The sequence below is a fragment of the Rhinolophus sinicus genome, chromosome 14 (genome assembly GCF_057876585.1).
Source record: "Rhinolophus sinicus isolate RSI-liver-muscle chromosome 14, RSI-T2T, whole genome shotgun sequence".
Taxonomy (NCBI): Eukaryota; Metazoa; Chordata; class Mammalia; order Chiroptera; family Rhinolophidae; genus Rhinolophus; species Rhinolophus sinicus.
The window spans coordinates 30,419,045-30,446,170 of NC_142514.1; the positions used below are offsets into that span (position 1 = coordinate 30,419,045).

General features: G+C 52.1%; 1 protein-coding gene and 1 long non-coding RNA gene across 2 annotated transcripts in view; one reads left to right on the forward strand and one right to left on the reverse strand.

The window, feature by feature from the left end:
- Positions 1 to 6,126: 6,126 nt before the first annotated feature.
- Positions 6,127 to 27,126, reverse strand: part of LOC148755679 (uncharacterized) — a 40,403-nt gene continuing 19,403 nt past the window's right edge. Inside the window, exon 3 of the long non-coding RNA XR_016018619.1 lies at positions 6,127 to 7,300. This is a non-coding gene — a long non-coding RNA (uncharacterized LOC148755679). The remainder of the gene's footprint in view (positions 7,301 to 27,126) is intronic.
- TIE1 (tyrosine kinase with immunoglobulin like and EGF like domains 1) lies at positions 7,751 to 25,870 on the forward strand. Its single transcript, XM_074334555.2, has 24 exons — positions 7,751 to 7,841; positions 8,053 to 8,183; positions 10,824 to 11,141; positions 11,258 to 11,368; positions 12,806 to 12,961; positions 13,125 to 13,256; positions 13,412 to 13,552; positions 13,774 to 13,902; positions 14,701 to 14,846; positions 15,089 to 15,233; positions 16,356 to 16,511; positions 16,692 to 16,829; positions 17,027 to 17,323; positions 17,794 to 18,084; positions 18,417 to 18,607; positions 20,826 to 21,036; positions 21,188 to 21,298; positions 21,512 to 21,702; positions 22,712 to 22,825; positions 22,932 to 23,002; positions 24,031 to 24,071; positions 24,157 to 24,253; positions 24,335 to 24,434; positions 25,399 to 25,870. The coding sequence occupies exons 2-24, from the start codon at positions 8,126 to 8,128 to the stop codon at positions 25,468 to 25,470; spliced, it is 3,417 nt and encodes a 1,138-aa protein (XP_074190656.1). The 5' UTR covers positions 7,751 to 7,841; positions 8,053 to 8,125; the 3' UTR covers positions 25,471 to 25,870.

Genomic DNA, 27,126 nt, shown 5'->3' on the forward strand with positions numbered 1-27,126 from the left:
GGTAGTCTCGATCCTTGTGTAGTGGGCTTCCTTGGGAGGCGTTCGTTACTTAGAAGGGTACCCATTTGACACTCCTATTCAGATGGCCTTGATTTCAACTTTGAGGGGCAACTTGGAGAGATTAGTTTTCTTCCCCTATATCAACCCAGGCTTAAATTTCATCAGTGGTTTCTGTGCATAATTTGCCTAACAATTTCACCCAAATGCGTCTTGATTTCACCACAATTTCTGCAAGACTATTAAAGTGCCATTTGAATTTATTTTTTCATAAACTTTTTATAATCACAAAATTGAGTATCAATGTGTTATCTTTTCCATAATCTTTGCCCATTCATCCACTGGATTTTATGCATTTTTATTTATTTTTAATCTGTAATATGAGTTACACATATTTTTGATATTTGTCTCTTATTTTGGCCTTTCAGGTTTTTTTATGTGTAGTAAATTTGGTTAATTTTCTTTCAAGATCAGTGGATTTTGAGGCTTAGTTAGGGAGGATACCCAGTCCAAATTTATAAAAGAATTCACCCATATTTTCTTCTACTTCTTTTGTGGATTTAATTTTTTATGTTTAAATCTTAGACCCATTTGGAGTTTATCCTAATATATGATGTAAAGTATAGATCCAACTTTAGTTTTTATAGACAGTTACCAGTTGTAACATCATTTATTTAAAAAAACCCACTTTTCCTACTGATTTGAAATGCCATTTTTTACATATGCTAAATGCCTATGTGTATTTGGGTCCATTTCTGGTTTTTCTCTTCTATTATTGGTCTATTTCAGTGCCAGTACTACATTGTTTTAATTATTGAGACTTTACATGTTTTATGTTCTGGCAAATATTGCTGTGAATTAAATCACCCCAAAACTGAGTCATTTAAAACAACAATTGTCTTACTGTATCTCACAGTCTCTGTAAGTCAAGAATTCAGGAACACGTGTGTGGGGGGGGCGCATCTTTCATGTAGCTTCAATGCTTTATGTGGTCTCTCTGCATGAGCTATTAGGTTGGTGCAAAAGTAATTGCGGCTTAAAAGGTTAAAAATAATTGCAAAAACCGCAATTACTTTTCACCAACGTAATATTTTGGGCTTCCTCACAGCATGGTGGCTTCACAGAAGTTGGACTGTTTATATGTAGCTCAGAGCAGCAATGCAAGTGCTTCCAAGAACAAACTCAAAGCCATCTCACATTTCTGACCCACACAGCATCACATTCTCTGCATTCATTTGATAGCAAGTAAGTCAGTCTCATCCAAAGCCAAGGAGAGGAGACATGGACCCTCCTCCCAGTGGCACAAATGTCAGGGTCACATCTGTAAGAAAAACATGTGGGACAAGAGAGACCGTTGTAGCCAATTTGGGAAAATACAATCTGCCATGTTTTACTTTTGGATGGGGCTGGCACATCCTTCCTTGGTCTATTTCAGAGTTTTGCTAGTTATTCTTACCAGGAGAAAACTTCTTTTCTTTCAAGTAGTCTTTTTTAGAAATCTGATACTTGAGGTGAATATGCTGATAATCATGCGTTAACCTTTTATCATTATTCATAAAGTACTTTTAGTTCTAATTATAGATAAACTCCCACTATCAGATGTGGTTAATTTCTGAATATGCTTTAAAAAAACATCAAACACTAGGGATGAATGTAGTGTTTGGTGGGGGAGAGGATGGTTCTGAGATAAAAAGCACTGCCCCTGACTCATGTGGTCATGGATTAGAGTTGGAGACATCCTTATGAACTCATGTTTAGCTCAATATAAATTGTTAAATAAACATTTATAGATATGAGTACATGCACTCATTGGTATAAACACATATATTTCCCTGCTCTATCAGCTGAGAGGAACTACAAGCAATGATACCCCACTAGCAATGAGCACACCTGCACCCGGCTTTTGGTTTTTAATGTCATTCTCAAAAGAAACAAGGACTCCTCAGAGAGAGAGCTGATTCTAGGACTGGAACAGGAGATACGAGATGAGCCTGGAGCATCTTGTTAGTGCTAGGAAGTAAGGAAATGCTAAAAGACAAACAAAACAACAAACCTACATCGGTGGGGATGTGCCAAAGGAACTCAGGAGCCAACTGAAGGAGTTCCCAACGACCAAAGCTGGAACAACGTGAGCAAACAAGTAAATAAAGTCTGAGAAACTGTCATTTCAAGAAGAACATAAGGAGACATGACAACTAAATGTTATATGGTATAATATGGTATTACAGAAGGGAAAAAAGACATAGGGAAAAACTGAGGAAACCTAAATAAACTAGTTAATATATTATACTAATGAAAAACATTTGTAAGTGAGTGTGAGGTATGTGGGAACTCTCTGTACTACCTTCTCAATTTTTCTATAAATCTAAAACTGTTGTAAAAAGTAAAATCTATTTTTAAAAAATTAAAAAGCATTGCCCCTCTAGCTCAGGAGAATAAGATTCACAGGAGCTCATGGGTTGTGGCCATGGACAATGCCAGCCATTGCCCCAGTGTCCCACTGCCCAATTGCCCCATTGTCCTGGGACGGAGGAAGCCCAGCAAGGCATCGCCAGCCTTCTATCCTTCACTTCTCTACTAGGTCAAGGTGAAAGGTCAGGCTGTCCTTTGATTTAAACCTAGGATGAGGAAAAGGGATATTCTCCCCCAGGACTACCACCATCTAAAACACAAACTAGGTGCAGCCTTGGCCAGCCAGCCCTCATCCCTAAGAGTGAACTCTGCCCTCCCCCACCACCCCCTGTCTACTTCCCAGCATGATCTGCTGCTCCCTATTTCTCCCATGTCCTCCTTTTGCCCCTCCCCAACCTCCATTCACAGAAGAGAATGGTAGAGGACAGATGGAAGATGGGGGATGGTCTAATATGGAGAAAAGCAGTCCTCAGCCCCAAGTAAGCAAATACAGCAGGTCTCCGATGGTCTGGGGTCCTCCCATACAGAGACCCCAGGTCAGGTAGGACACACATTGATCAGACCTGACAAAGGAGGCCGGCACTGCGGCCCTAGCTCTCACCATTTTAGAGGAGGTCTGTCTTTCCCATAACCACACCAAGAGAACTTAGAATGACTTTGTAGGAAAGATGAAATTCCATTTTAGTTTAAGGGTCTTGATGTGTTACAGCAAACATGCAAATGGTACGGACATCAGGAAGGCCTCTATAGGAGAGGCCCAGTGCAGTCTTTAAATGCCTATGTTTATGTAGAGATTCAGTGTATTTGGAATGGTGGAGGGGGGGGGAAGTAGCATATCCTTACACGTAGTCCTGTAAACCACTGTAGCCCCTCCCCATCTCCTGTGTCCTTCCTGTTCTTGCCACTCCATAGCCATAGACTCTGTCATAACCCAGAAATGCTGGAACTCTCAAACAAATCAGACCTCAGCTCCGACTTCAGCCATTCCCCCTACCCCTGCCCCAACCTTCTTTGTCTGACACCCCATTAGACTAGTGCTACTCAAAATGTGGCCAGTGATCCAGCACTAGTCTGAGAACTGTTACAAAGAGACAAGGGCAAAAACTAAGAGTAGCACTCAGAAACTTTCATAGCAATTGGACGTTGCTGCGATATCCAAGTGCGTGACCAGTGGACTCGTATAGACCAGATCAGGTGTTGAATAAGTCAGACAAGTGGCAAGTGGCAAGTGGCAAGAGCTGCCTTGGAGGCATGCACCGTACGACCACATATTAGTCAATAGGACTTGAGAAGCTGCTCCTCCACCTCTCCTATCTTCAACCTTGGAGCAGGTATTTCTTACTCCCCCTGTAACCTATTCCTGGAGAAGAAACTCTTCTTCAAGAGAAATACTTCAAAGTCAAGGCGTTCACCCCTCCCCTTCTGGTTTCACTTCTTTCCCAACCCAACCTGAATCGCCAGATAGAACCTCCATAAATACTCACACCATCAGTGCATCTGCCCAAACTGTCTCCACCAGGAATGAAGCCACTTCTGATTCAGGCTGCTACTCGGGGCTGGATTCCTGTGAGGGGACCACCTTTCCTGGGATGATGGAAACTGGGAATTGCCTTCAAGGAAGACCCAGCCCCTGCCCATGCCTTTCCCTGTCATAATACAATGCAACAAACACATTTATTTTTTGCCAACTATTTGTTGAGAGCCAATTATTTGTAGTTGTGGTCCCTGCCCACACGGAGCTCACTGTCCAGTAGGAGGCATCGACCAGGTATTGCAAGGCAGCTGAAGGTTACACAATGGAGAGGTACAGGAGGCCATGAAAGAGTGTAACGGTCACCGAGGAGGCACACACACATTGTAGTCGGGCAATAGCTGGGCATCATGTGTGTGTGTGTGTGTGTGTGTGTGTGTGTGTGTGTGTGCAGTGGGGTGGTTGAGGAGGGTGATTTATAACTCTCCCTTCAAAATGGAAAAAGAAAAGACAGCTTCTATTTTATCATTTTTTCACACTAACTACTAGCGCGTGCAGGAAAGAAAGCACAGTCAGTTGTGCATTGTTCCAGCCTTGTCCTTCCCTGTGCTCAGCAGCTGTTGTTCTGGGACCTAGACCCCCAAAAGAAACATCATTCCAAAGGAACCTCAATATGGGTCAGACATCACCATGTGTGTCACTAAATCATATACTGAATCTCTAAGAGGAACCCCAGTAAAACATGGGCCTTGCCCCCAAAAAGTACACTGCCTCGCATTCTTTGGACACATGCCCTGAAGCTTCAAGTCTTCAGGTTTCTGCCATGAAAGGATCTCTCCTGCCTTTTTGGCTAAATATTTCAAAGCATGCTGTTTGTCCTTCTCATGCTAGTAACCTCGGCATGTGGCACAGGCTCTGGCACATAGGAGGGGCTCAGAAAACAGGTACAGGCAGGGATGGGATCCTGTGAAGCTGTAAGCCTGTCCCCACCTTGGTTTCATTAACCTAGAGAAGGATTTGCTATGGTCTGAATGTTTGTGTCCCCTAATACCAATATGATGGTATTAGGAGGTAGGACCTTTGGGAGGTGATTAGGTCACATGAATGAGATTAATACCTGCGTAAAAGAGGCCTGAGAGAGCTCCCTGCCCTTTCTACCCTGTGAGGACCTTCCACCTGGAAGAGGGCCCCCCGCCCCGACATGCTGGCAGCCTGATCATGGACTTCCAGCCTCCAGAACTGTGAGAAATAAATGTTGTTTACAAGCCATCCAGTCTTGTGTTTTGTTATGGCAGCCCAACAAAACCAAGACAGACTACTTCTCCAAAAGAAGCAGCCCCAAATCTACAGATTAGCTATGAAAAAATACACAGGAATTTTCAGTATGACCCAAAACAGTTGACACCATTGAGCAAACACACAGACCTATTTAGCTCCACAGCCCACAGTGGAACATGAGGCTGTCCCAAGGGTCACAGAGAGTTCCAAAAATGCACATCCTTTTTCCAGTTGTTATGGGCAAATGGTAACAGATTTCATTACCTTTCCTTTTTAGGTCCAACTATAGGCTCCTGACTAGTAACATTCTAATAGAAGATCACTAAAGTTTGGCATTTAGAAACTAAAATTGGCAAGTAGAGTTTATTAAATCTCTACTGGCTACCCTGAAACTCCTGGCAACTTGACAAGACTCCTGTACGTGCCCATGTGCCGACAGCTGGAATTCCCACTATTTTCAGGAAGGCGGCTTTCTTAACAGTGAATTATCAGCCTTGTGTGGAGTTAGTCATGCTGCTATTTTTCCTTTTTAAAAAAATAAATTATCTTTAGTTTAGCTCTATTATCAATTTAGTTTGTTTCGAGTTTGAGGGTTGACCTTACAACGTATAGAACTGTATTGTATATTTGCATTAACATTATTTTTTACCTATAGTTTTCTGATGACTGAGACTTTAAGATATGTATTATGGTTTAAGTATTCTTATTGCAACAGCAGATGTACACACAACCCACTCAAAATTTTTTGTGCAGTGATATTTCATTTTGACATGCTATTTGTAAATGGGTGCTATTTAAATTACTTGCAACATAATCTAATACATGTAAAAATATACATACTTTTTTTTTTTTAATTAGTTTCAGGTGCACAAGACAAAGCAAAACTTAGACGTTTATCATTTACATCCCTCACACTGTGTGAACCCCCCTCCCCCCATCCACCATCCCCCCGTACGTTCCCAAAACCTCTCACCAATATACATACTTTTACACTTATAGGACATTTTATTATTCTCCGAATCCTTGTATACAAACTCTGCAAGATTTGCATTGTATTTATCTACAGATCATTACTACTGAGCTTTGTTTCTCAGTTGAAAGTGGAGAAGACAGATAGGCCTGGAGTCATTGAACGTGCTGTGGCATCACGGAGTCTCAAACTTCATTCAGAGAAAACACCTGCGCCAGTATCTGTGTCATTTTCAAGAAGAAGGGTTGCCGCCCAAGGGCTCTCTACATTTCTACAATGAGATCAGGCCCTCCAGGTTTTCCCAGAACCAAGGTAGAAGCACCACAAAAGTGTACTCTGCCAGACAAACTGCCCCAGCATTTCCCAGCTCCTGTCTCATGCTGAATCGCAAGCTCTTGGCACCAAGATGAGCTGAAGTATAAGGCATCAACCACATACACATCCACTCCTAGTCTCACTCCCACCCAGTCTTGTCCAGAGAAAGCTCTTCCCAGCCTCAGACCTAGGATGGGGTACCTGAAGGCCTATAGAGTGGGGGGTCTTCCCTGATCCTTTTTCATGCTATACCAGGAGTCAAAGCCTCTCCTGGGGCTTTTCAGGGATTTTCAAAAGAGCCCCAGGACTAAGCCAGCTCAACCAAGCTACAGAGACCCAACTTCCCCAGGACCGTGAATTGGAGCCTGGAAGATCCAAAGGAGAGTCCATCCTTCACCCAGGAATGGACTCTAGGAAGATGTTCCAGCACCATAGGGAGGGTTTACACTTCCAAACCCAAGTCACCTAAGAGGGCACCAGGTCTCATCCCCATCCCAACCATCCTTTCCAGGCCAGAGGGCCACAGATTTCTCTGGACATCTGATGGCTCCAAGACTTCTCACTCTGCTCCCTGCCAGGGGCGCTCACACACACACACACACACACACACACACCCTGCCAGGCATTCCACACCTGCAGGTCATGGTCTGTTCTAGAAACTGCCAGTTGTGGTGCCAGTGGGACCAGTGGTGTCAAGGCAGTGAGAAATGAAGGGCACAGCAAAGGCAAGATCCATGGGCCTTTGGAGGCTTTGCCAAGGGTCTGGGACTGCTCCAGGCTGTTGTCAGCCCTCAAGAGGGAGTGCACTCCCTGGGCAGACTTCTGCTCCTGCACCGCCCAGGGACAGGCAGGGTTTGCTGCAAAAAAAAAAAATGACATCAGGCAGACAAAGAGCTGTAGTCTCTGTTAGTGGCTTAAGCTGAGGACTGTAAATGCATGGCTCCCTGGGTCTGCTTGATTCATGCCTGTGAGGAGCGACCAAGTAAGTCAGAAGTTCAAGTTCTAGCTTTGCCATGACCTCAAAGTGCCCTCAAGCACTGCAGACTTCAGTTTTCCCATTTGTTAAATGAGAGCATTACACAAGATAGAATTCAAGGTCCTTTTTTGCCCCGAGTGTGAGTTCTTTTGTTCCTTTGAGTGTGTACATTCATGTGTTACATACGTGAACTGCTCTCTAGGACACCTATGTAACTGCGTCCCGGGGCACTGCTTTGGGAATCATGTGGGTCATTTTGTGTGCATGAGGGGGAGGGGCGACCCCAGAACAATATCCTCCCCCCATCCCTCCTCAATAGGAGGAAGCCACTGGCTTCCTCCCTTTCCTGCCTCCTGCTCCCTGGCAAGACTGAGGACCAAAGGGAGAAGAGAGGATGGAAAAATCAGCCCAGTAGTCCGCAGGTCTGTCCTTACCACAACCCTCTCCCCACCTCTATGGACCCCATTCCGGGGTCTTTCTGACCCCACCAATCCCCAGCCTTTTGGGGATCAGACTGAGGGGCCTAGAGGCCCAGAAACAGGATAAGTCCTTCCCACCCTGTCCCCTCCCACCCCTCCCACCCAAGCCACCTCACTTCCCCTTCCTCCCCAACACCAACACACACTATCACAGGCTGAGCAGCCAGACCCAGAGTCGCTGACCGAGGGCCCCGCTTGTCCTGGCTGGCCTGGTCAGCCTCCGGAGCATGGTCTGGCTGGGGCCCCCTTTGCTGCTCCCCATTGTCTTCCTGGCTTCTCATGTTGGTAAGTCTCCCTGGAACTATGTCCCAATCCAGCCCCCAAGGCCCTGATTCGCCCCCAGTAAGCCCTATCATCACCGCCATAACTTTCATCCATACCCTGAGCAGAGAGAAAGTGGGATCAGGGCCAGGAAAACCTAGGCAAGTGCTGGAAATCACTGCAGCGGGGGGACTGGAGGAGGGGAGGGGAGGGCGAGGGAGGGGAGGGCAGCGGCCACTGACTGTGTGGGATCTAAGATCAGTCCAGAACAGCAGGGCCTATGGGTCCCGTGAAGTTTTCGGTGAGTGATCATACTGTCAGTGTGCTGCATTCATTCAGTTATTCACTTGACAAACATTTGTTCAAGAACCAACCCTATTCCAGGAGGTAATGCATGCAGAGTGCTTTGCACGATGCCTGGCACTTGTTAAGGGCTTCTGAGTAAGTGGTGGCTGATTCCTTCAGTGTGCTGGCCAAAGAGGAGGAGAAGGCAGAGGCTGCCTTGAAGCGGTTCACAGCCTCGCGGGCGGCACAGGACACGGGGTGAGGGCGAAACCCAAGCACAAGGAGCCCCCGTGGAGCACTGAGGAGGAGTCAGCTTACTCCACCTCAGGCAATATATGAAAAGTGGTCACAAATGACTTCAGGAAGAGCCACAGTCTTCATCCAGGCAGCCAGCAATAGATGCAAATCTCAGAGGCATGAAGTGCCTGGGAGAGAAGGTCCCTGGAGGGAACACAGCAGGAAGGGCAGCGTGTGAGAAGCAAGGAGCTCAAAGCAAGCATTTTACCCTGAGGGCAACAGGGAGCCATGGGAGGTTGTAGGCTAGAATCACAAGCTCTTAGATGGATCACTGTGGAGGATGAGTTGAGAAAGGAGGGGTGTGGCTTTTGGGATGGTCCAGGTGAGTCAAGGTGAGGGCTAGGTAAGAGCAGGCTTGGCGATGGGGATAAAGTCAAGAGGCTTGGAGAAAATCGAATTTGCAGAATTTTGTGACTGATTAGGGCAGCCGGCATAATGCTTAAAGGTGTGGACTTTAGAGTCAAACAACCTGGCTCTGCCGGTTACTAATTGTATGACCTTGGGCAAGTTACTTCTCTCAGCCTTCCTTCCCCGGCTATAAAATCTGGGTGATGACACCCACCTCCCCAGATAGGATGATAAAATGAGATAGCATACGTAAAGTGCCTGGCATACAATTGACCTCCAATAAACACTACTTATTGTGACAGTAGGAACATGAGATGACTCGGAAGTTTGTGTCTCAGGTGGCTGATGCCACCCGCTGAGTCAGGGCGCGCTGGAAAGGAGCAGGTGTGGGGAAAGCTGATGGACAAGCAGGCCCAAGCTGAGAGCGCATCCCAGCGTTAATGACTTGGCGTGATTGTTAAAGCCAAGGGAGCGGATGAGCTTGCCCAAGGAAAGCTGTAGAACAATTGTTACGCTCCTCTGTAAATGGAAACACATCAACTTCACTGAAAGGTGTGAGGATCCTTTGGAAATCAGGTGCTCGGCACATGGCAGGCAGTCAGCAAATGCTAGCTTCGTTTACTCATGGTAGACTGTCGAAGAATAGTAATTGACTAGCTAAGAGGCATTTAAACTACTCATGTGGCAGTTAAGAGGCATGGACAGAGAAGGAGGGGCTCAGAAGGGTGTGGGGTCATGGGGCGGGGGAGTCTCACCGACTTTGGCTCTCCTTGGTCTCTCCCCACTTTCTACCTCACATTGTATTGCCCTAGCGACACTGAGCTTGGACACCCCGCTGTCCACACCATAAATAATTTTCATTCCATATCTTAACTCAGGCTGTGCCTTCTACCTAGAATGCCCTTTCCTATCACTGACCTCTCCCCACCCATTCTTCTCACCCCTCTACATCCTGCTGGGTGTGTCTTTATTTCCCAGAAGGCATCTCTTCATCCCCTATGGTACATCTAACGGGTTAGGTACCCATACCCGTCCTCTGTGCTCCCACACAGGTGCCCTGAGTTTGACAGGTGTGTCCATGTCTGTCTTCCGGGGAGGCAGGGAGCTCTTTGGAAGATAAAGCCCTAGCCCTCCCCTCCCCCACCTGTACATGTTGGCCTGGGGTCTGCCCTGGTCTCTCTGTCTCTGGCCTTTCGTGGGGCTGCAATTCTCTTCCTTTCTGCCCCACAACAACCTGGTTGCAGCCTCTCCCGACTTACATCCCAGCACAGAAAACATGTCTGAATTTCCGGAGTGAAAGGGAGAGGTTCCTCCAAGACACTGTACTCTCCGTGGCTTTCCCAGCCTGCACCCTCGTGGTGGGGAGCAGGGAGAGGGCCTTCCCTTGGCAGAGCAGTTTGGGAGACAGATCGGGAAAAGGGGACTAATAGGCAATAAAAAGGAAACGGAGACAGCGAGCATAGATCATTCTTTCCAAAGCTGGGCGGCAAAGGGAAGCCATCTGGCAGGAGAAGGGGAGGGGACCAGGCCAGAGAAGGGGCTTTGTTTTTGTTTTTGTTCTTTTAGGATGAAGAGGGAAAGGGGCCAGTGCACCGGGAAGGGGAAAGGGGCAGGAAGGGAGGAGGACGGAAATGCCTGCTCAAGTGCAGAGCCTGGAGATGGAACGGAGGGGGAGGGGAACGAGGGGGCAGTCTGGGGACCCCGTCAGATCCGAGGACGGCTGTCCCGTGCCAGGCGCAGCATCGGACCTGACGCTGCTGGCCGACCTGCGCCGCACGGAGCCGCAGCAGTTCTTCCTGACCTGCGTGTCTGGGGAGGCCGGCGCTGGCAGGGGCGCAGACGCCTGGGGCCCGGCTCTGCAGCTAGAGAAGGACGACCGCATCGTACGCACGCCCCGGCCCTGGCCGCCCCCGCAGCTGGCCCGCAATGGCTCGCAGCGGATCACGCTGCGCGGCTTCTCCAGGCCCTCGGATTTGGTGGGCGTCTTCTCCTGCGTGGGCGGCGCGGGGGCGCGGCGCACGAGCGTCCTCTACGTGCACAACAGCCCAGGAGGTGAGTCTGGCCCAAAGGTCAGCAGGGAGAAGAGGGACTGCCCTTGACCTCTGACCCCACCTTCCATCCAACCCGAAGCCCTTAACCTCTGACCCCACCCTCCATCCACCCCGCAGCCCACCTGCTTCCTGACCAGGTCACACACACAGTGAACAAAGGCGACACGGCTGTGCTTTCGGCGCGTGTGTCCAAAGAGAAACAGACAGATGTGATCTGGAAGAGCAATGGTGAGAGGGGCACTGGGCTGGTTGGGCAGAGAAACACATAGATCCCACACCTGGACTCCTCCATGGCCATAAGCATCCCCAGCTTTGGCCCCTTACGCACCTGCCACTCTCATACACCTCTTACTCCCCTGGCCAATCTCTTTGGCCCCCTTTGTTCTGGACCAGGTGCGTGGGAAGCACTTGCATCCATCTCTAGCTCTGAGCTGTCCCCCTACTGTACCCAGAGGACCAGCAGCCTCATGGTTAGCTACCTCCTTCCCTGTCACCCCCAAATCAGCACCATGTTAAGCCCTCACCCTTGACTCTCCCCTGGGACCTAGCAGGTGCTGTCACATAGTCCACATAGCGGGGAGCAGCAGTCTCCAAGGGGAAGAGAACTGACAACAGAGTCCTGGCACAGACAGAGAAGGTCTAGCCTCTTCTGGAGATCTGTCCAGATGTGTGCTGGGGCCTGGCCAAACTTGGGGAGCTCAGCCACCCCATGGGAGAAAGCTGTTTATCCTGTGACCCCAAAGAGTCCTGCCTCAGCCCTCAGACCCACAGCCCTTTGCTTGCCTCTTGCGTCCTTCGGATCCTGAGGGAGGAGGACCCTTCCCTTGGGCCAAGGAGTTTGCCTCCTGAGCTCCAGGCCCACTGAACTGACGAGGGATGTGGATAGTCAGGTAGACCTGAGCTCCTTAGAGTCTCTGTTCAGTCCTGGGCAGAGGCAAGCAGCGGGTGGGGCAGGAACAGAGATGCTCGTCTAATATTAGGGGCTATAGGTCCTGGGGGCAGAGGCTCCTGGGAGAAATCCCAAAGTACATGACATCTGAACTGCACCCAGAAGGAGGCACAGAAATTAGCGAGACAAAGAAGAAGAGCAAAGGCAGGAAGCTCTGAAATCCTGTGCAGTTGTTTCTAGAAGAGAAACCAGCCATTCAGGAATTCAGGAATGTTGGGAGGGAGGCAGGGTGTGGAGAGGTATGGGGCCAGAGGGCTGTGCAGTGGCCAAACTGGTGCAAACCATGCGCAGGAGTTGGATGTGGTCCTGAGGGCAGTGGAGAACTACTGAAGAGGTTAGGCGGGGGCTGCAGGGGAGTCTGCTGCAGAAAAACACACTGGCTGCTGAGTGGAGGGCGCATGGGGAAGTAGGAGACTGGAAGCAGAGAGGCTGAGACCTGGGTGGCAGGTGGCCGTAGGTGTGAAGAGAAGAGGATGCTTTAGGAGATGACAGGAGCTGGAATGAGCAGGACCGGTGATTTACTGAGCGGCTGGTAGAACACGGACAGAGAGTGCTTCCCAGCTTTCTGGCTTGGGTACAAATACTTGAAGGTGCCTTCCCCCAGGTCCAGTCACAATGCATAGTGCACACTGATGTGACCTGGGCAGAGGTGAGCAGAGGGCGGGGACACCAGCTCTCACATGGTGCTGAGGCCCCTGACCCACTTATGCCCCCAGGATCCTACTTCTATACCCTGGACAGGCATGAGGCCCAGGATGGGCGGTTCCTGCTGCGGCTCCCAAATGTGCAGCCATCATCAAGCGGCATCTACAGTGCCACCTACCTGGAAGCCAGCCCCCTGGGCAGCGCCTTCTTTCGGCTCATCGTGCGGGGTTAGGGGCAGAGAGCAGAGGTGGTGGGTGGTATGGGAGGCGGGGAGCCCTGTGGGTACTTCCTGTGGGTCCCTTGGGTCCCCTGGGTTCCCAGGGCTGCCCCAGTCCTCAGCAGCAATGGTGAGGTGGATGAGGGTCAGCTGCTGAACACATATTCCTCCAGGCTGTGGGGCAGGGCGCTGGGGACCAGGCTGTACCAAGGAATGTCCAGGCTGCCTGCATGGAGGTGTCTGCCATGACCAGGACGGCGAGTGTGTATGCCCCCCTGGATTCACTGGTACCCGCTGTGAGCAGGGTAAGGAGGGGGAGCTAGGACCTCAGCAGGAAAAGATGCCTAACTCAGGAATACCCTTAAACCATGGGGCTGGAGCTTGGAGGGTGAGAGTGCCAAGTAGGTCCCGGACCCTGGGGCCCAAAAGAGGCACCTATACCCATGTGCCCTCTTTCTAGCCTGCAGAGAGGGCCGTTTTGGGCAGAGCTGCCAGGAGCAGTGCCCAAGCACAGCAGGCTGCCGGGGCCTCACCTTCTGCCTCCCAGACCCCTATGGCTGTTCTTGTGGATCTGGCTGGAGAGGAAGCCAGTGCCAGGAAGGTATGCATTAACCCACTCTCCGTGGTCCCTGACCCAGAGAGCCGGCCACAGGCTTGACCTAGACCCTTTATTCTGGCCCTGACTTGCACACCAAGCCTTCCAAAGTCACCTGCTCACCTGACGAGTGCCCTCTCCACCCAGCCTGTCGTTACCCAGGACTCAGCTGTGCCCGTGTTGCCCCCTGACCTGTGCCTCTCTAACCACACCCTGTCTGTTCCCAGCCTGTGCCCCTGGTCATTTTGGGGCTGATTGCCGCCTCCAGTGCCAGTGTCAGAATGGTGGCACGTGTGACCGCTTCAGCGGCTGTGTCTGCCCCTCCGGGTGGCATGGAGTATACTGTGAGAAGTCAGGTATGAACACAAGGGTCTCAGACCCCTCACGACAAGCCAACCTTCACCAGACACACCTCCCTGTTCATGCTCTAAGTCCTGCCCTCAGGGATCTCATGGTTTGGAAGTTCTCACCAGCCAGTCCACACCATCCATTCAGAGATGGGCAGCAGCCCAAAGTGGGTGGGAGGCCAGAGGACGCCCTGACCAGTCTGAGGGTCAGAGAGGGCTTCTGGGAAGAGACGAGATCTGAGGTGGGTTATGAAAGACGAGAGAGATGGCTGGGGAAAGGGCATGGACCAAGGCTCAGGTACCAGGACAGTGGAGTAAAGGGAACCTGGGGAGTAGTCAGCGGAGGTCACATCTTGGGGACTTTGAATGGCAGGCCAAAGTAAGTTTGCGCTTAATATGATAGGGGCAGGAAGGAGTTATTGAAGAGGCACACAGTGGTCAGATCTGTGTTTGAAAAAGGACTCAAGCTGCTAGGTGGAGGGAGGAACAGGGGACCCCAGATGAGCTGTGGCGGGGCCACAGTGAGGCCTGAACTTGTTCTGGCCACGAGGCTGAGGCTGATAAGGGCCTGAGTTTCTGTCTGACAGGATCTTAGGAGGTGAGGGTTGCAGGAACTAGACTCTGCCGCTGCTCAGAACTGGGGCGAGTCTTCGAGGACTCGCATAGGATTTTGCTGGCTTTCAGGCTTGAGTGACTGGGCACATGGCAGTGCCTCCACTGAGATGCATGACACAGGATGAGGGGCACTTTGGTGGTCACGTGTCTGCCCCGTGGCAGCTCCAGGATGAGTGGCCTTTCTTTCCCTAGACCGGATTCCCCAGATCCTGGACATGGCCTCAGAACTGGAGTTCAACTTGGAGACGATGCCCCGGGTCAGCTGTGCAGCTGCAGGGAACCCTTTCCCTGTACGAGGCAGCATGGAGCTCCGCAAGCCGGATGGCACTGTCCTCCTGGTCAGCCCCATGCCCCTGACCCAGAACCCATGACTGCCAGCTTCACAGCTGCTCCCTCAGACCCCTGGCCCTTCAGGGTTTCCTTCCAGCTCTACCCACTGGCCTGACCACAGCTCACAGGGGGTCAGACCGATTATTGAAGGGCTGCCCCTTGGCTTCTGTCCCTCATCAGTCCAGATAGATGTGTATCTGCCACATGGATGTATGTTGTCTGTGGTATGTCCTCTTCCTCTGTCTCTTAGTCCACCAAGGCCATTGTGGAGCCAGATAGGACTACAGCCGAGTTCGAGGTGCCACGCTTGGCTCTTGGGGACAGTGGGATCTGGGAATGCCGTGTCTCCACATCTGGTGGTCAAGACAGCCGGCGCTTCAAGGTCAATGTCAAAGGTCAGTGATGTCCTGGGGCCATGGAAGACGGACAGCAGGCAGAGTGGGCACCAGCCAGTGCTGCTCAGACTGGGCATTGTAGCAGGAAAGGCAAGGGCATCTAAGGTCATGCCCAATACCTGGCAAAGACGAAGGGATGTGGTCATCCAGAGGTCTGGGCTGGGGGGTGTCAGGGTGGGAGTACTGCTCAGTCCCATCTGGAAAGGACATCCCGTGACCCAGAAATGGGATACCCTCTGGCCTCACCCAGCCTCCTGCCCGGTCATACTTGCCCACTCCACCCCCCCCCCCCACAGACACACAGAGTGGCCTTTAACTCTGCCTGTGGGATGCTGCTTCCCCCTGCGTCACACCACAGGGCACTCAGTGCCAGGACATGGGGAGCTTAGAGGCTGACCCGCAGCGTCCCAGAGGTGCTGCACAGGTGAATGAGGAGGGAGCGGTCAGCGCCGCATGCTCCGAGCATAGCATGCCCATCCAGTGCAAGTGTCCCTTCACATTCTCAGCACCATAAGCCTTGGCTAGTCACACCTCCTGACTCCTCTTCCCCTCTGTTCCCAGCACTCCCCCGCCCCACATAAGCCCAGACCTCTCTCACTTCCTCTTTCTCACTCTTCCTACCTGTTCACCATCCCCCTCCCACCACTCTGCAGCCCCTGCCACTACCAGGAAATAGAAATCCCACCTCCAGCCTTTCTCTTCTCACACTCCCCAGGCTTTGGACCCACACAGCTCGGGTTCTAATCCTCACTCGACAGTAAATTCCTAGCTCCATCACCTTAAGCAAGTTACTTAGCCCGTCCTAGCGTGATTCTCTCTGTAAAATGAGGGTATCAGTGCTCCCCTGATAGGGTTGCCGGGAAGAGTAAATGAGATGAGCATTTAAACATGTATCACAGGGCCACACCCTTGTGCCCCAAGCTGACCAGGGGGCAGAACTCTGTCCTCCTTGGGCCCTGGCCACTCTGGTCATCTGTTGAACTTGGTCTCTTCCCAGCCCAGAAGGTACCCAGGTCCAAACCGAGACCCCAGGTGTTTGTTGGCCAAAGCACAGAATCCTCTCATGTTTCTGAGGACTGGGTAGGCTTTCTGGGCCAGGCCTTACCCTGAGTCTCCTGGCAGTGCCCCCGGTGCCCCTGACTGCTCCTAGGCTCCTGGCCAAGCAGAGCCGCCAGCTCGTGGTGTCCCCGCTGGTTTCCTTCTCTGGGGACGGACCCATTGCCTCTGTCCGCCTGCACTACCAGCCCCAGGACAGCATGGCCTGGTCTGCCATTGTGGGTGAGTGTGGAGAGAGCTGGGGTGAGATGGGGGCTGGGGCAGAGCAGGGGTAATAATAAGGGGAGAGAGGGAGAATGGAGGCGGAGGGAGAGTGGTGTAAGGAGAGAGGGGCTGAGGGAGAATGGCAGCTTCTGGAAGAGGTTGGAACTGAATGATGTATGCTGTGCACCCCACCCCCAGTGGACCCCAGTGAGAATGTGACATTAATGAACCTGAGGCCGAAGACAGGATACAATGTCCGTGTGCAGCTGAGCCGGCCAGGGGAAGGTGGGGAGGGGGCCTGGGGGCCTCCCACCCTCATGACCACAGACTGTCCCGGTGAGAGACCAAGAGTCATCCCTTCCTGTCCCCCCAGGGGCTACTGTCCTGTGCACTCAGGGGTTATCATGTCTTGTCCACCCCAGGGTCCCTTGCCTTTCCCACTGGAGGTTGTCCCGCCCTATCCCCTGGGGATCACTGTTGCTTCCAGACCCAAGTACCACTGGGCAATTCTGACCCCTGACCTCTGGCCCCAGAGCCCTTGTTGCAGCCATGGCTGGATAGCTGGCATGTGGAGGGCCCTGACCGGTTGCGAGTGAGCTGGTCCTTACCCTCGGCGGCTGGGCCACTGGTGGGCGATGGTTTCCTGCTGCGCCTATGGGACGGGTCACGGGGACAGGAGCGGCGGGAGAACGTCTCGTCCCCCCAGGCCCGTACCGCCCTCCTGACTGGACTCACGCCTGGCACCCACTACCAGCTGGATGTGCGGCTCTACCACTGTACCCTTCTGGGCCCTGCCTCGCCCCCCGCACGCGTGCTTCTGCCCCCAAGTGGTACGCTCTGGAAGGGGGAATGGGCTTGGAATGCGGGGAGGACAGGGGACTCATGAGACCCGATAAAACATGGGCGGTTATGGGAGACTGGATGGACATGGAGAGAACCCAGGGCATGTGGAAAAAATGGGCATAGGAGGACCTAGGGCATCAGGCGGACGCAGACACAGGAAGGGCATGGAATGGGAAACACAGGGCACAGGGGGAAATGGGGAAGACCTAGGATACTGGGAGGATCTGGGACAACAGGAAGACTTGGGATAGAAGGAGAATAAGGGGAAGCAGAAGTTCAGGGGTGAAGGAGGCCATAGGCAGAGGAATTCAGCCCAGGAGGAAAGGAGGAGGTTGGCAGGTAGCTCCCATTCTGGGGTCCTCAGAGCAGGGGACACCCCTAGAGCAGATCTGACTGACACCACAGCTCCATAACTTGGTCCTGTCTAAGCCCTGCCTTCCCATCCCCATCTCCCCAGGGCCCCCCGCCCCCCGACACCTCCATGCCCAGGCTCTCTCAGATTCTGAGATCCAGCTGACGTGGCAGTGCCCGGAAGCTCCGGCTGGGCCTATATCCAAGTACATCGTGGAGATGCAGGTGGCTGGGGGCTCAGGAGACCCACTGTGGATGGATGTGGACAGGCCTGAGGAGACAAGTACCATTGTCCGCGGCCTCAATGCCAGCACGCGCTACCTCTTCCGTGTGCGGGCCAGCGTCCAGGGTCCCGGTGACTGGAGCAACATGGTAGAAGAGTCCACCCTGGGCAACGGTGAGAGGGCAAAGTCCATGGGGACTGCTGGGCCCTGCGGTCAGTCTCAGTAAGCCCTCCTGCCATGTGACCCCCCTGCCTTGGAGCTAGGGCATCCCACACCCCTATTAACAAGTGACACGAGCCCTGGTACTCGGGACCCTGACCGTTCCCTTCTTAGGATCTGCTACCCTAGTGCTGGGAAAATCACGTCACCTGCTGGCCCTAGACCCGACAGCCCTGGTGCCTCCCTGATGGTGGGATCTCTGACCTCTCCCTCTGTGTCATCCCATGGTGGCCTCTGGGTTCCGTAACCCAGGTGTCCCCAGGATCTGCCCATCTTATGTGTCTAGGGCTGCAGAGCGAGGGCCCCGTCCAAAAGATCCGGGCAGCAGAAGAGGGCCTAGATCGGCAGCTGATCCTGGCTGTGGTGGGCTCCGTGTCTGCCACCTGCCTCACCATCCTGGCTGCCCTCTTAACCCTCGTGTGCATCCGCAGGAGTTGCCTGCACCGCAGACGGACCTTCACCTACCAGTCAGGATCGGTCAGTCCCCTGTACCAGCCCCAAATGTGTGTGTGTGTGTGTGTGTGTGTGTGTGTGTGTGTTTATATACAGGTATAAGGGCTACACTCAATGACACTCAAGGACATAAAATAATTTTCTTTATTTCACTAGAACTGAACTCAGCCCACGAGCCATTGATATTAGTGGTGAAATATTTAATATTCCCAGTTCAGAAGAATTTGGTTATGTCCATATATCACCACGGTCAATTCAGGATTCTCCCCCTCGTCCCTGGGGGTGACCTAAGCTGAGGGAGCATGGTGACTTCATGGAAGGGCGCCTGGCTTCATGCTGGCCTATCCTCACAGGCTCTCCTGGACCTGGGAGCCAGCTTCCATCTGCAACGTCTATGGCTGATGGCCTCAGCCCCTCTGTGGCCTCCTGCCAACAGACCACTCATTCTGGGAGCTCCTCCTCCCGTCTTCCTTCCTTGCAAACCCCAGGGCCTCCTTGGGGAGATTTAAGTACTCTGGGATGCTTCCCTATACCCTGGGGAGGGCAGCATTTCCTCCGGCCCTCAGACCCATTGTTACCACCCCTCATACAGCTGTTTCTACCACGGGAGCGCTGCCCGAGGCCTGCAGCCTCACCCATAGCTACTGCAAACCTGTCTGCGTTTTCTGTCCTTTTGTAGTCCATGCCCCTCCGGCCTATAGGAGCTACTTACTGAAGGGTGGGGGTGGGGTTCTGGCTCATCTTCCAGGACCCTGCATGATCTCATCTTGTCGCTCCTCCCAGCTCTCTCCTACCCATGGCTCCTGTCTCCTCTGAGATCTTCCCCACTGTTGCAACTGATGACCTGAACTCTGTCCTTGGTCCTCACGTCTGGGCTCTTGATACTTACAAACAAAAAACACCCCTCTTTTCTCTCAAGAGCTGGTTCTTGTGATAGAAAGCCTAGTGTCCACAGCTATTGTCTCTGCCATGCCTTTAAAAACTCCCTTCAGAGATTCAATTGGCTTCTTTGTTCAGGCTGGGTTGGCCCTCCCTCTGTGGTCAGCACGTACAGAAAGCCACCACTGTGTGGTGGGGGAGGGTAATGGGTACAAATGTTAGGGAAGGAGGTGGGGAAGCAGCCTTTTAGCGCATATGTTATGCTGACATATCAAGATATACGCCTGCTACACGTGCCTGCGTGCGGGTATGCACGTGAGTGTGTGTGCCGTGTGTGCACGAGCACATGTCCTGTGGGAACCCCCGTGTGTGTGTCCCTGTGTCCCTGACACACGTCTCCCTCTACATGGGCTCCTCCGTGCGCTCACGTCTGTGTGGACCTCTGCATGGATGCGCCGACATATAGTGCCTCCACCAGAACACACGTGTGCATGCTGGTGTGTGCCTTCAGCTGTCCGTGTCTCAGGCAAATCCATGTGACCCGTGTCCCCAGCCCGTCCCCATTAAGCTGGGTTCTGGCTCACTTAGGAAGCCCCACCATCAGGACTATCTTAACCCTTCTTCCGGTTCTCATAGTGGCAGGTCCCTTGTTCTGTTCCAGTTTCCTTTTCCTTCCATTAGCCCTGCCCAAGTGGCTCAGCTCCTACTCAGTTGGGGGAGTGGACATTCCTCTTTGTTAAGATCTTTCTATCGACAGGCCCCAGGGTGGTTTTAGAACTATGTACGGACGCCAAGTGAGTGGACGGTGGTAATCTCTGCTTCTGCTACTGTGGAGAAGAAAACCCCTCCGCTGGCATCCAGCAGCTCTGGGCTTGGCATGTAGTAGGTGCTCAGTAAACAAACCCTAACCCACTGCCCATTTTCTGGAATCCTTTCTAGAACATCCTGGTGACAAAAAAGCCTGTTTGTAGGATCAGCTCACTACTTCCCATCACAGCTCGTTCCAATTCGTTTCTGTTTTAAATGCTAGAAATCTGATCCTCCCATTGACTCACGTCCTGGCTTCTAGCGACTTTGCCCACTCCTTGTTCTTCCATAGCCCCACACACCTGACCCCCAGGCTGTAGCCTCCATCCGTGGACATCCATCCACCAGACGGCCCACCCATGGCTCCATCTCCTATGATTCTGTCTCAGTATGAGCCCTCTATCTGTATGTCTGTCCCCAGCTGACCACCAGGCTGCCTCTGTCTCGGTCTCTGTCCATGCGTCTAACTACTCTTTGTCTGCCTATCTGTGCCTCTTGCTTCCCGGAACCATGTCTCTTGTGTGAACTTTCTGCCCACTTGTCCTATCCTGTGAAGGGCGAGGAGACCATCCTGCAGTTCAGCTCAGGCACCTTGACACTCACCCGGCGACCTAAAGCACAGCCCGAGCCCCTGAGCTACCCAGTGCTGGAATGGGAGGACATCACCTTTGAGGACCTCATCGGAGAGGGGAACTTCGGCCAGGTCATCCGGGCCATGATCAAGAAGGACGGGCTCAAAATGAACGCAGCCATCAAGATGCTGAAAGGTCCACTGGGACTGACCCCTGACCCTCTCCTTTGTCACACAGATCCCCGGCCCCACCTGGCTCCCTCCAGTAACTGACCCCAGTCCTTACCAGCCCATACCCTTTCTCCAGAATTATTTCGGACAAAAATGATACTGAATTCTTTACACAGAGTATGCCTCTGAAAATGACCATCGTGACTTTGCGGGAGAACTGGAAGTTCTGTGCAAATTGGGGCATCACCCCAATATCATCAACCTCTTAGGAGCCTGTGAGAACCGAGGTGAGCCCCCAACTCATCACCTACCCCTTCTTTGAAACGCCCGTCATCAGCCGTGACCTCCCCCACATCAGTAGCTCGCTGGGAGCTTCAGGTTACCTAAACAGCACTACTGAGTCTCCTTCATGCTTCAGGCTCCCTGTCTACTACCATTGGGTACCTGCTGCTACCAGGTTGCCTTGTATATAAACCACCATATATCTCCCCACCTCGCAGGTTACTTGTATATCGCTATTGAATATGCCCCCTATGGGAACCTGCTAGATTTTCTGCGGAAGAGCCGGGTCCTGGAAACGGACCCAGCTTTTGCCCGAGAACATGGAACGGCCTCCACCATCAGCTCCCGGCAGCTGCTGCGTTTTGCCAGTGATGCTGCCAACGGCATGCAGTACCTGAGTGAAAAGCAGGTGAGTGCGAGTGTGTGAGTGCAGCGAGGAAGGTGTGCTAGAGGGAAGAAGGGAGGCCACTGGGCTGACCTCAGGACATAAAATCAGCGGCTCTAATCCGATGTGGGATTGAGAACTCGAGAGAAAGACCTGACCCTGAGGTGCTGGCTTGGGTGGGCAGGTGACAGCACAGGACCAGAAGCAGGTGTGGGTGGACGTATTGTGTTTGAAGCAGCCCAGGGACATCTTGGTGGAGGTGTTGAGTTAGCAGTTGTAGACACTAGCCTAAACCCCCTAGAGAGACGGCTGGGCTGGAGACAACAATCTGGAAGCTGTCACCCTACAGATGGGACACTCATGGTGAGAGTGGGTGGGACCCACCAGAGAGGGTAAAGGGAAGAGCAGAGAGCGGAGGCCCGAGCCCAAGTGCAAAGACACCCTGCCTGAATGAAAGGAGAGAGGGACAGCAGCAGTAGGGGAACATGAGACTGAGGAAAGGCATTTTAAAGGTAGTAAAGTTCTGAGTAATTTTAGAAGTGGCAGGGGGCAGCACAGAGGGAAGGGTTGATGGAAAGAGGTCTCTGAAAAAAGTGGAGGGCCAAGTAGTAAGAACTTGAAACTCAAGGGAAAGGGTCACTCTGGGCAACAGAAGGGCCTTCCCCACTCTCATCAATGAGGGGAGAGAAGAGGTTGGGAGAGAAGGGGGTAGGGAGAATGCAAAGAGGGGAAGGTACAATGAGGTCACCAGGGAAACGCCCACCATTTTCCCAGGAAGAGGGATACACCTGAGCTTGGCCATGGTCAGATCACAGCAAGGAAGGGATGACAGCCAGCACTGTGATTTTTCTTACACAGGAGTTGCTGACCCAGGAGGAGGCCTGGGTGGGTGGGAAGAAGAGTAAGGGGCTACTAAAGGCATGGAGGGTGGCCACGAAGCCTGGGACTGGCCGTGGGGTCAGACCCCTCCCTGGCCCAGGAGTCCTGGGCTCGCTTCTCCCCAGTCTTCGCTGACTTCTGACCATGCCTGCAGTTCATCCACAGGGACCTGGCTGCCCGAAATGTGCTGGTCGGAGAGAATCTGGCCTCCAAGATTGCTGACTTTGGCCTTTCTCGGGGGGAGGAAGTTTATGTGAAGAAGACAATGGTAAGTCCCAGGCCTCCCCCTCAGGTTCCATCCCTGGCCCTGCTTCCCAGAACCACCTCACGGGCCCTTTCTCCTCACCCAACCCCTGAAATCTACTCTCTCCCAGGGGCGTCTCCCCGTACGTTGGATGGCCATTGAGTCTCTGAACTACAGTGTCTATACGACCAAGAGTGACGTGTGAGTGTGGCGGTCGGAACGGCCAAGAGGGTTTGCTCCCCCAAAGACGCACACAGGCATAACTAGGACACATCTCAACATGTCTCAGGTGGTCCCAGGCATGACTTAGATGTCCCTAGGGTGTGTTCCAGGTATAACACAGGTGTGTCTTGGCTATACCTTGGTGACACTTAGCATCATGGTGGGAAGGTAGGGGAGCTAGCTGGAAGGAAGTTTTATCTTAGAAGGTGTTTCAGGCGTAGGACTGAGGTAGGGGTAGTTTAGGGCAGGGTTTGTCTAAGAGACTGGGGGATGCCTTGGAGAAGTCTTGGGGTTCTGGTGAATAATGCCCAGGTGGATGGAGCGATCATTCAAGGAATGCTCTCACCTTCCTCTCTAAAGAGCAGGGCCATCCCCACACGAGGACCTAACCAGAACATGACCCCCAAGAGTCCTTCTCTGTGCTCCCCACCCCCAGACAACCGTCTTGGCACACGCCGGCCCCTCTCGCTAGCCTGCCCAGCCCTGGCTCTGCCCATTTGTCCCAAGCCCTTTGGCCTGGCCTGCCTACCACACGATTGCTCCCCTGACCACTGCTCACTCACTTCCTGCGTCTGCTCTCAAAACCCCTAATTCCCTCCCCCTGCTAGGACTCCCACCCTGGCCTCACCTGACTCTCACATGCACAGAGGTTGTTATAGTATAAACGGCAGTTAAGAGCAAAGGCTTTGGAGTCAGATTGCCAGGGTTGGAATCCTAGCTTTCACACTTACTAGCTATGTGACCTTGGGTAAGCTAGCTAACCTCTCAATGCCTCAGCGTCTCCTTCTATAAAATGGGGATAATGATCGTACCTGTATCATAGGGTTGGTGTGCAGGTTAAATGTATACATTAAATGATCAGTGCCTGGGTTTCAGTGGAATAGAGACAACAGCTGGCCAAGGCTGATACTTGCAGAGTAGACACACGCTGGGGCTGGGATGGGCTGCACCCCTGGGGTAGGTAGACACTCAACTGCTGGGCACTCAGTGCACCCTCCTCATTTCAGCTGGTCCTTTGGGGTCCTCCTCTGGGAGATCGTGAGCCTTGGTGAGTCTCCGACCCCCATTCCCCAGGGTGCCCCCACCTTCCCCCTCTGGGGCCCTGGGCTGAAGAGCTTTGTCCCCTCCTGCAGGGGGCACACCCTACTGTGGCATGACCTGTGCTGAGCTCTATGAGAAGCTGCCTCAGGGCTACCGCATGGAGCAGCCTCGGAACTGTGATGATGAAGTGTGAGTCACTTCAGCCTTGGACCCTGCGACCCCATCAATCCAGTCCCCTGACCACTCATCTCAGCAATGCCCTTTCTGCAGGTACGAGCTGATGCGTCAGTGCTGGCGGGACCGTCCATACGAGCGACCCCCCTTTGCCCAGATCGCGATGCAGCTGGGCCGAATGCTGGAAGCCAGGAAGGTGAGGAGACTGGCGGGGATGAGGACAGGGGCTTCCTAGGCTCATAGGACTGCCCTCTTGTAGGAGCCCACAGGAGCCTCTGGGCCCCTCTCCCCACCACTAGTTGCCACCACAGCTAGGCCGGGACCCAGGATGCAGCCCCGCTTTCCAGCTCTCAATGGATTGGACATTAGGCCCTTCTAAACTTTTCCAAGGCCACTGCTAACCCCAGCAGAAATCCCTCCCGAGGTTCTAGGTCCCAGGTCCCAGACTGCTTGCCTGTCCTCCTCTGCTGGGGCCATCAGCCCATTCTCATCAGGGACAGCTTTCCTCACCTGGCACGGAGCCGGAGTGCAGTGTATGAATGGTCAACTAACCAAATGGATGGATGGTACAGTAACTCAATGAATGAATGAATGAATAGAATTAGTGGATGGATGATACCATCACATGGTATGATCATATGAATAAACATAATTAAATAACTGAATCTAATAATCATGTGAATAAATGAATTATCAAATAAATATAAATGAAGAAATATGTCAAAATAAATGTAATGCATTTATAAATGCAAAAAAAAGTTATTCATATGAATTAATGACTAAATAGCTACAGGAATTAGTAAACTATCTTAAGAATGAAGGAATGATCAAATAACCACATAAACGGATAAATCATTAAAAATAGTTTTATAAATAGATGAGTAAGTGAATGAATGAGTAAGCAAACAATTCATTGGATGAGTACATGAGAAACTGCCTATCTAACAGTTGTGTCAGGGGCCTCGCACCTGGGCCTCCAACTGCGGTCTGATGCCCTTGCTGTTCTGGGCTGGTGAGGGTCCCCCTTGGCCATGGGGCCATCCTGCGTCCCCAGAACAAATCAGTGTCTCTTCAGACACCCTAACCACATGGAAGTCAAGGACCTCCAGGCTCTAGTTACCCTCCTCCCTGGCCCCCACTAAACTTGCTCTGCTCCCCAGGCCTATGTGAACATGTCGCTGTTCGAGAACTTCACTTACGCAGGCATCGACGCTACAGCTGAGGAGGCCTGAGCCGCCGTCCAGCCAGAACCAGGCTCTGCTGGCCAGAGCAGACTGCTCTCCAATCTGTGACTTCTGATCCTTGTGGCCTCTGACCTGAGCTGCCTCAAGGAATTTTTTTTAACTTAAGGAAGAGAAGAGGAGATCCAGGGATGGGGTGGGCTGTGGGGAATTGGGTCTTTCTTCTTGGCAGTTGCCCCCGTGCTTCCTGCAGTTACTCTTACAGCTACCTTCACATCCTCCTTCTAATTCAGCTGCTCCACATATGTGCTCCTCTTCTACTGCCCACACTCAAACCCCGACTTCTGCTCCTCCCCCCAAGCCAGCACTCACACCACTAACATGCCCTGTTCAGCTACTCCCTCCTCCCGGCCTCGTAATCAGAAAAAAATAAATGCTCTCAGAAGCTCCATCCAATGTCTGCCTTTTACTCTGCCAATCCCAGGGAAAAGTTGAACCAAAGACAGAGAAACTGGACTTTCCAGGAAAAGAAACGCTGTGCCTGTTACTGTTATAGGCAAAATCCCTCTGTTGGGGGTGCCTCGCCATAATGGGAGATGTTCTGGTAGAGCCATTTTACATCTGCACCAGCCCATTTCTGTCATAATGAAAAGCCCAGATTTCCTCTGGTCTCTTCCCTACTCTCCAGCCTCATCACCAACATGCCTGCCCATATCTCCAGGTAGCTGCCAGCCTAGCATTCTTTGCTCTGTCCAAACAGTCATACCAGGATCAGCTGTAGCCCAGCCTCAGCTCAAACTGCCACCTCAGCACCAGACAGCTCTGGCCTGTCTTGAGCTCCTACTTTTCCTTAAGTCTCAGCGTGGCCTTTCCTGGCTTGGTAGGCACTTTATTGCCCAGCTTGTGGGCACCAAACGAGGAAGGCAGAGGTCACTCCCATCTTCAGCCAACCTGGTAAGATTCTTTTGCCTTCCTCAGGGTCTCCTGGTGTGCTGGGAGGTGCTCCCTGTCCTGAAAGCCAGTCCCATGTCCTACCCCAAGCTGTATGGCCTTCACATTTGCGTATCCTTTGGGTTTGTCTGGCCTCTGATTTCTCTCCCACTGGTCCTTAGGAAACACTTGTCTTGCTTCACACATTTGTTTCAGTGAATAAGATAGAATCGAAGAACACATAGCATGGTATGGCATTGTAGCTAAGAGCACACATTCTGCATTCACACAGACCCGTGTGCAAGTCCCTGCTATGTCACTTACTGTCTGTGTCACCTTGGGCAGGTCACTTAGCTTCTCTGAAAACTGGGGTTAGTAATAGCTACCTCACTGCTGTTAGCACTCAATGAGATCACACGGGTACATGTTTCACAGCACTGGGCCTGGTACATAGTAAGTACTCGGTAAGTGTCAGCCAACACTACATACAAATGCAGGACGTTGGGTGGGAGTAGGGGTAAAGGTGGCGGTTATCAAAATCTGAATTCCGAAAAGACTTGAATGATTGGTGTGTGGGGCTGAATTTAAGAGGAAATTAACTGGAGTAAATGGGAGGCTGTGTAGGATGAGGGACATGGGATTAGCTAAAAAGAAATGTCATTTCAGATCCACTACAGGGTTATTGCCAGGTCCATGATGGGATTAAAACGTTGTCCCTGATGGAGACCAATATATAAACAAAGACGCCCCTGTGGGGTGACAGATATGTAAACAAAT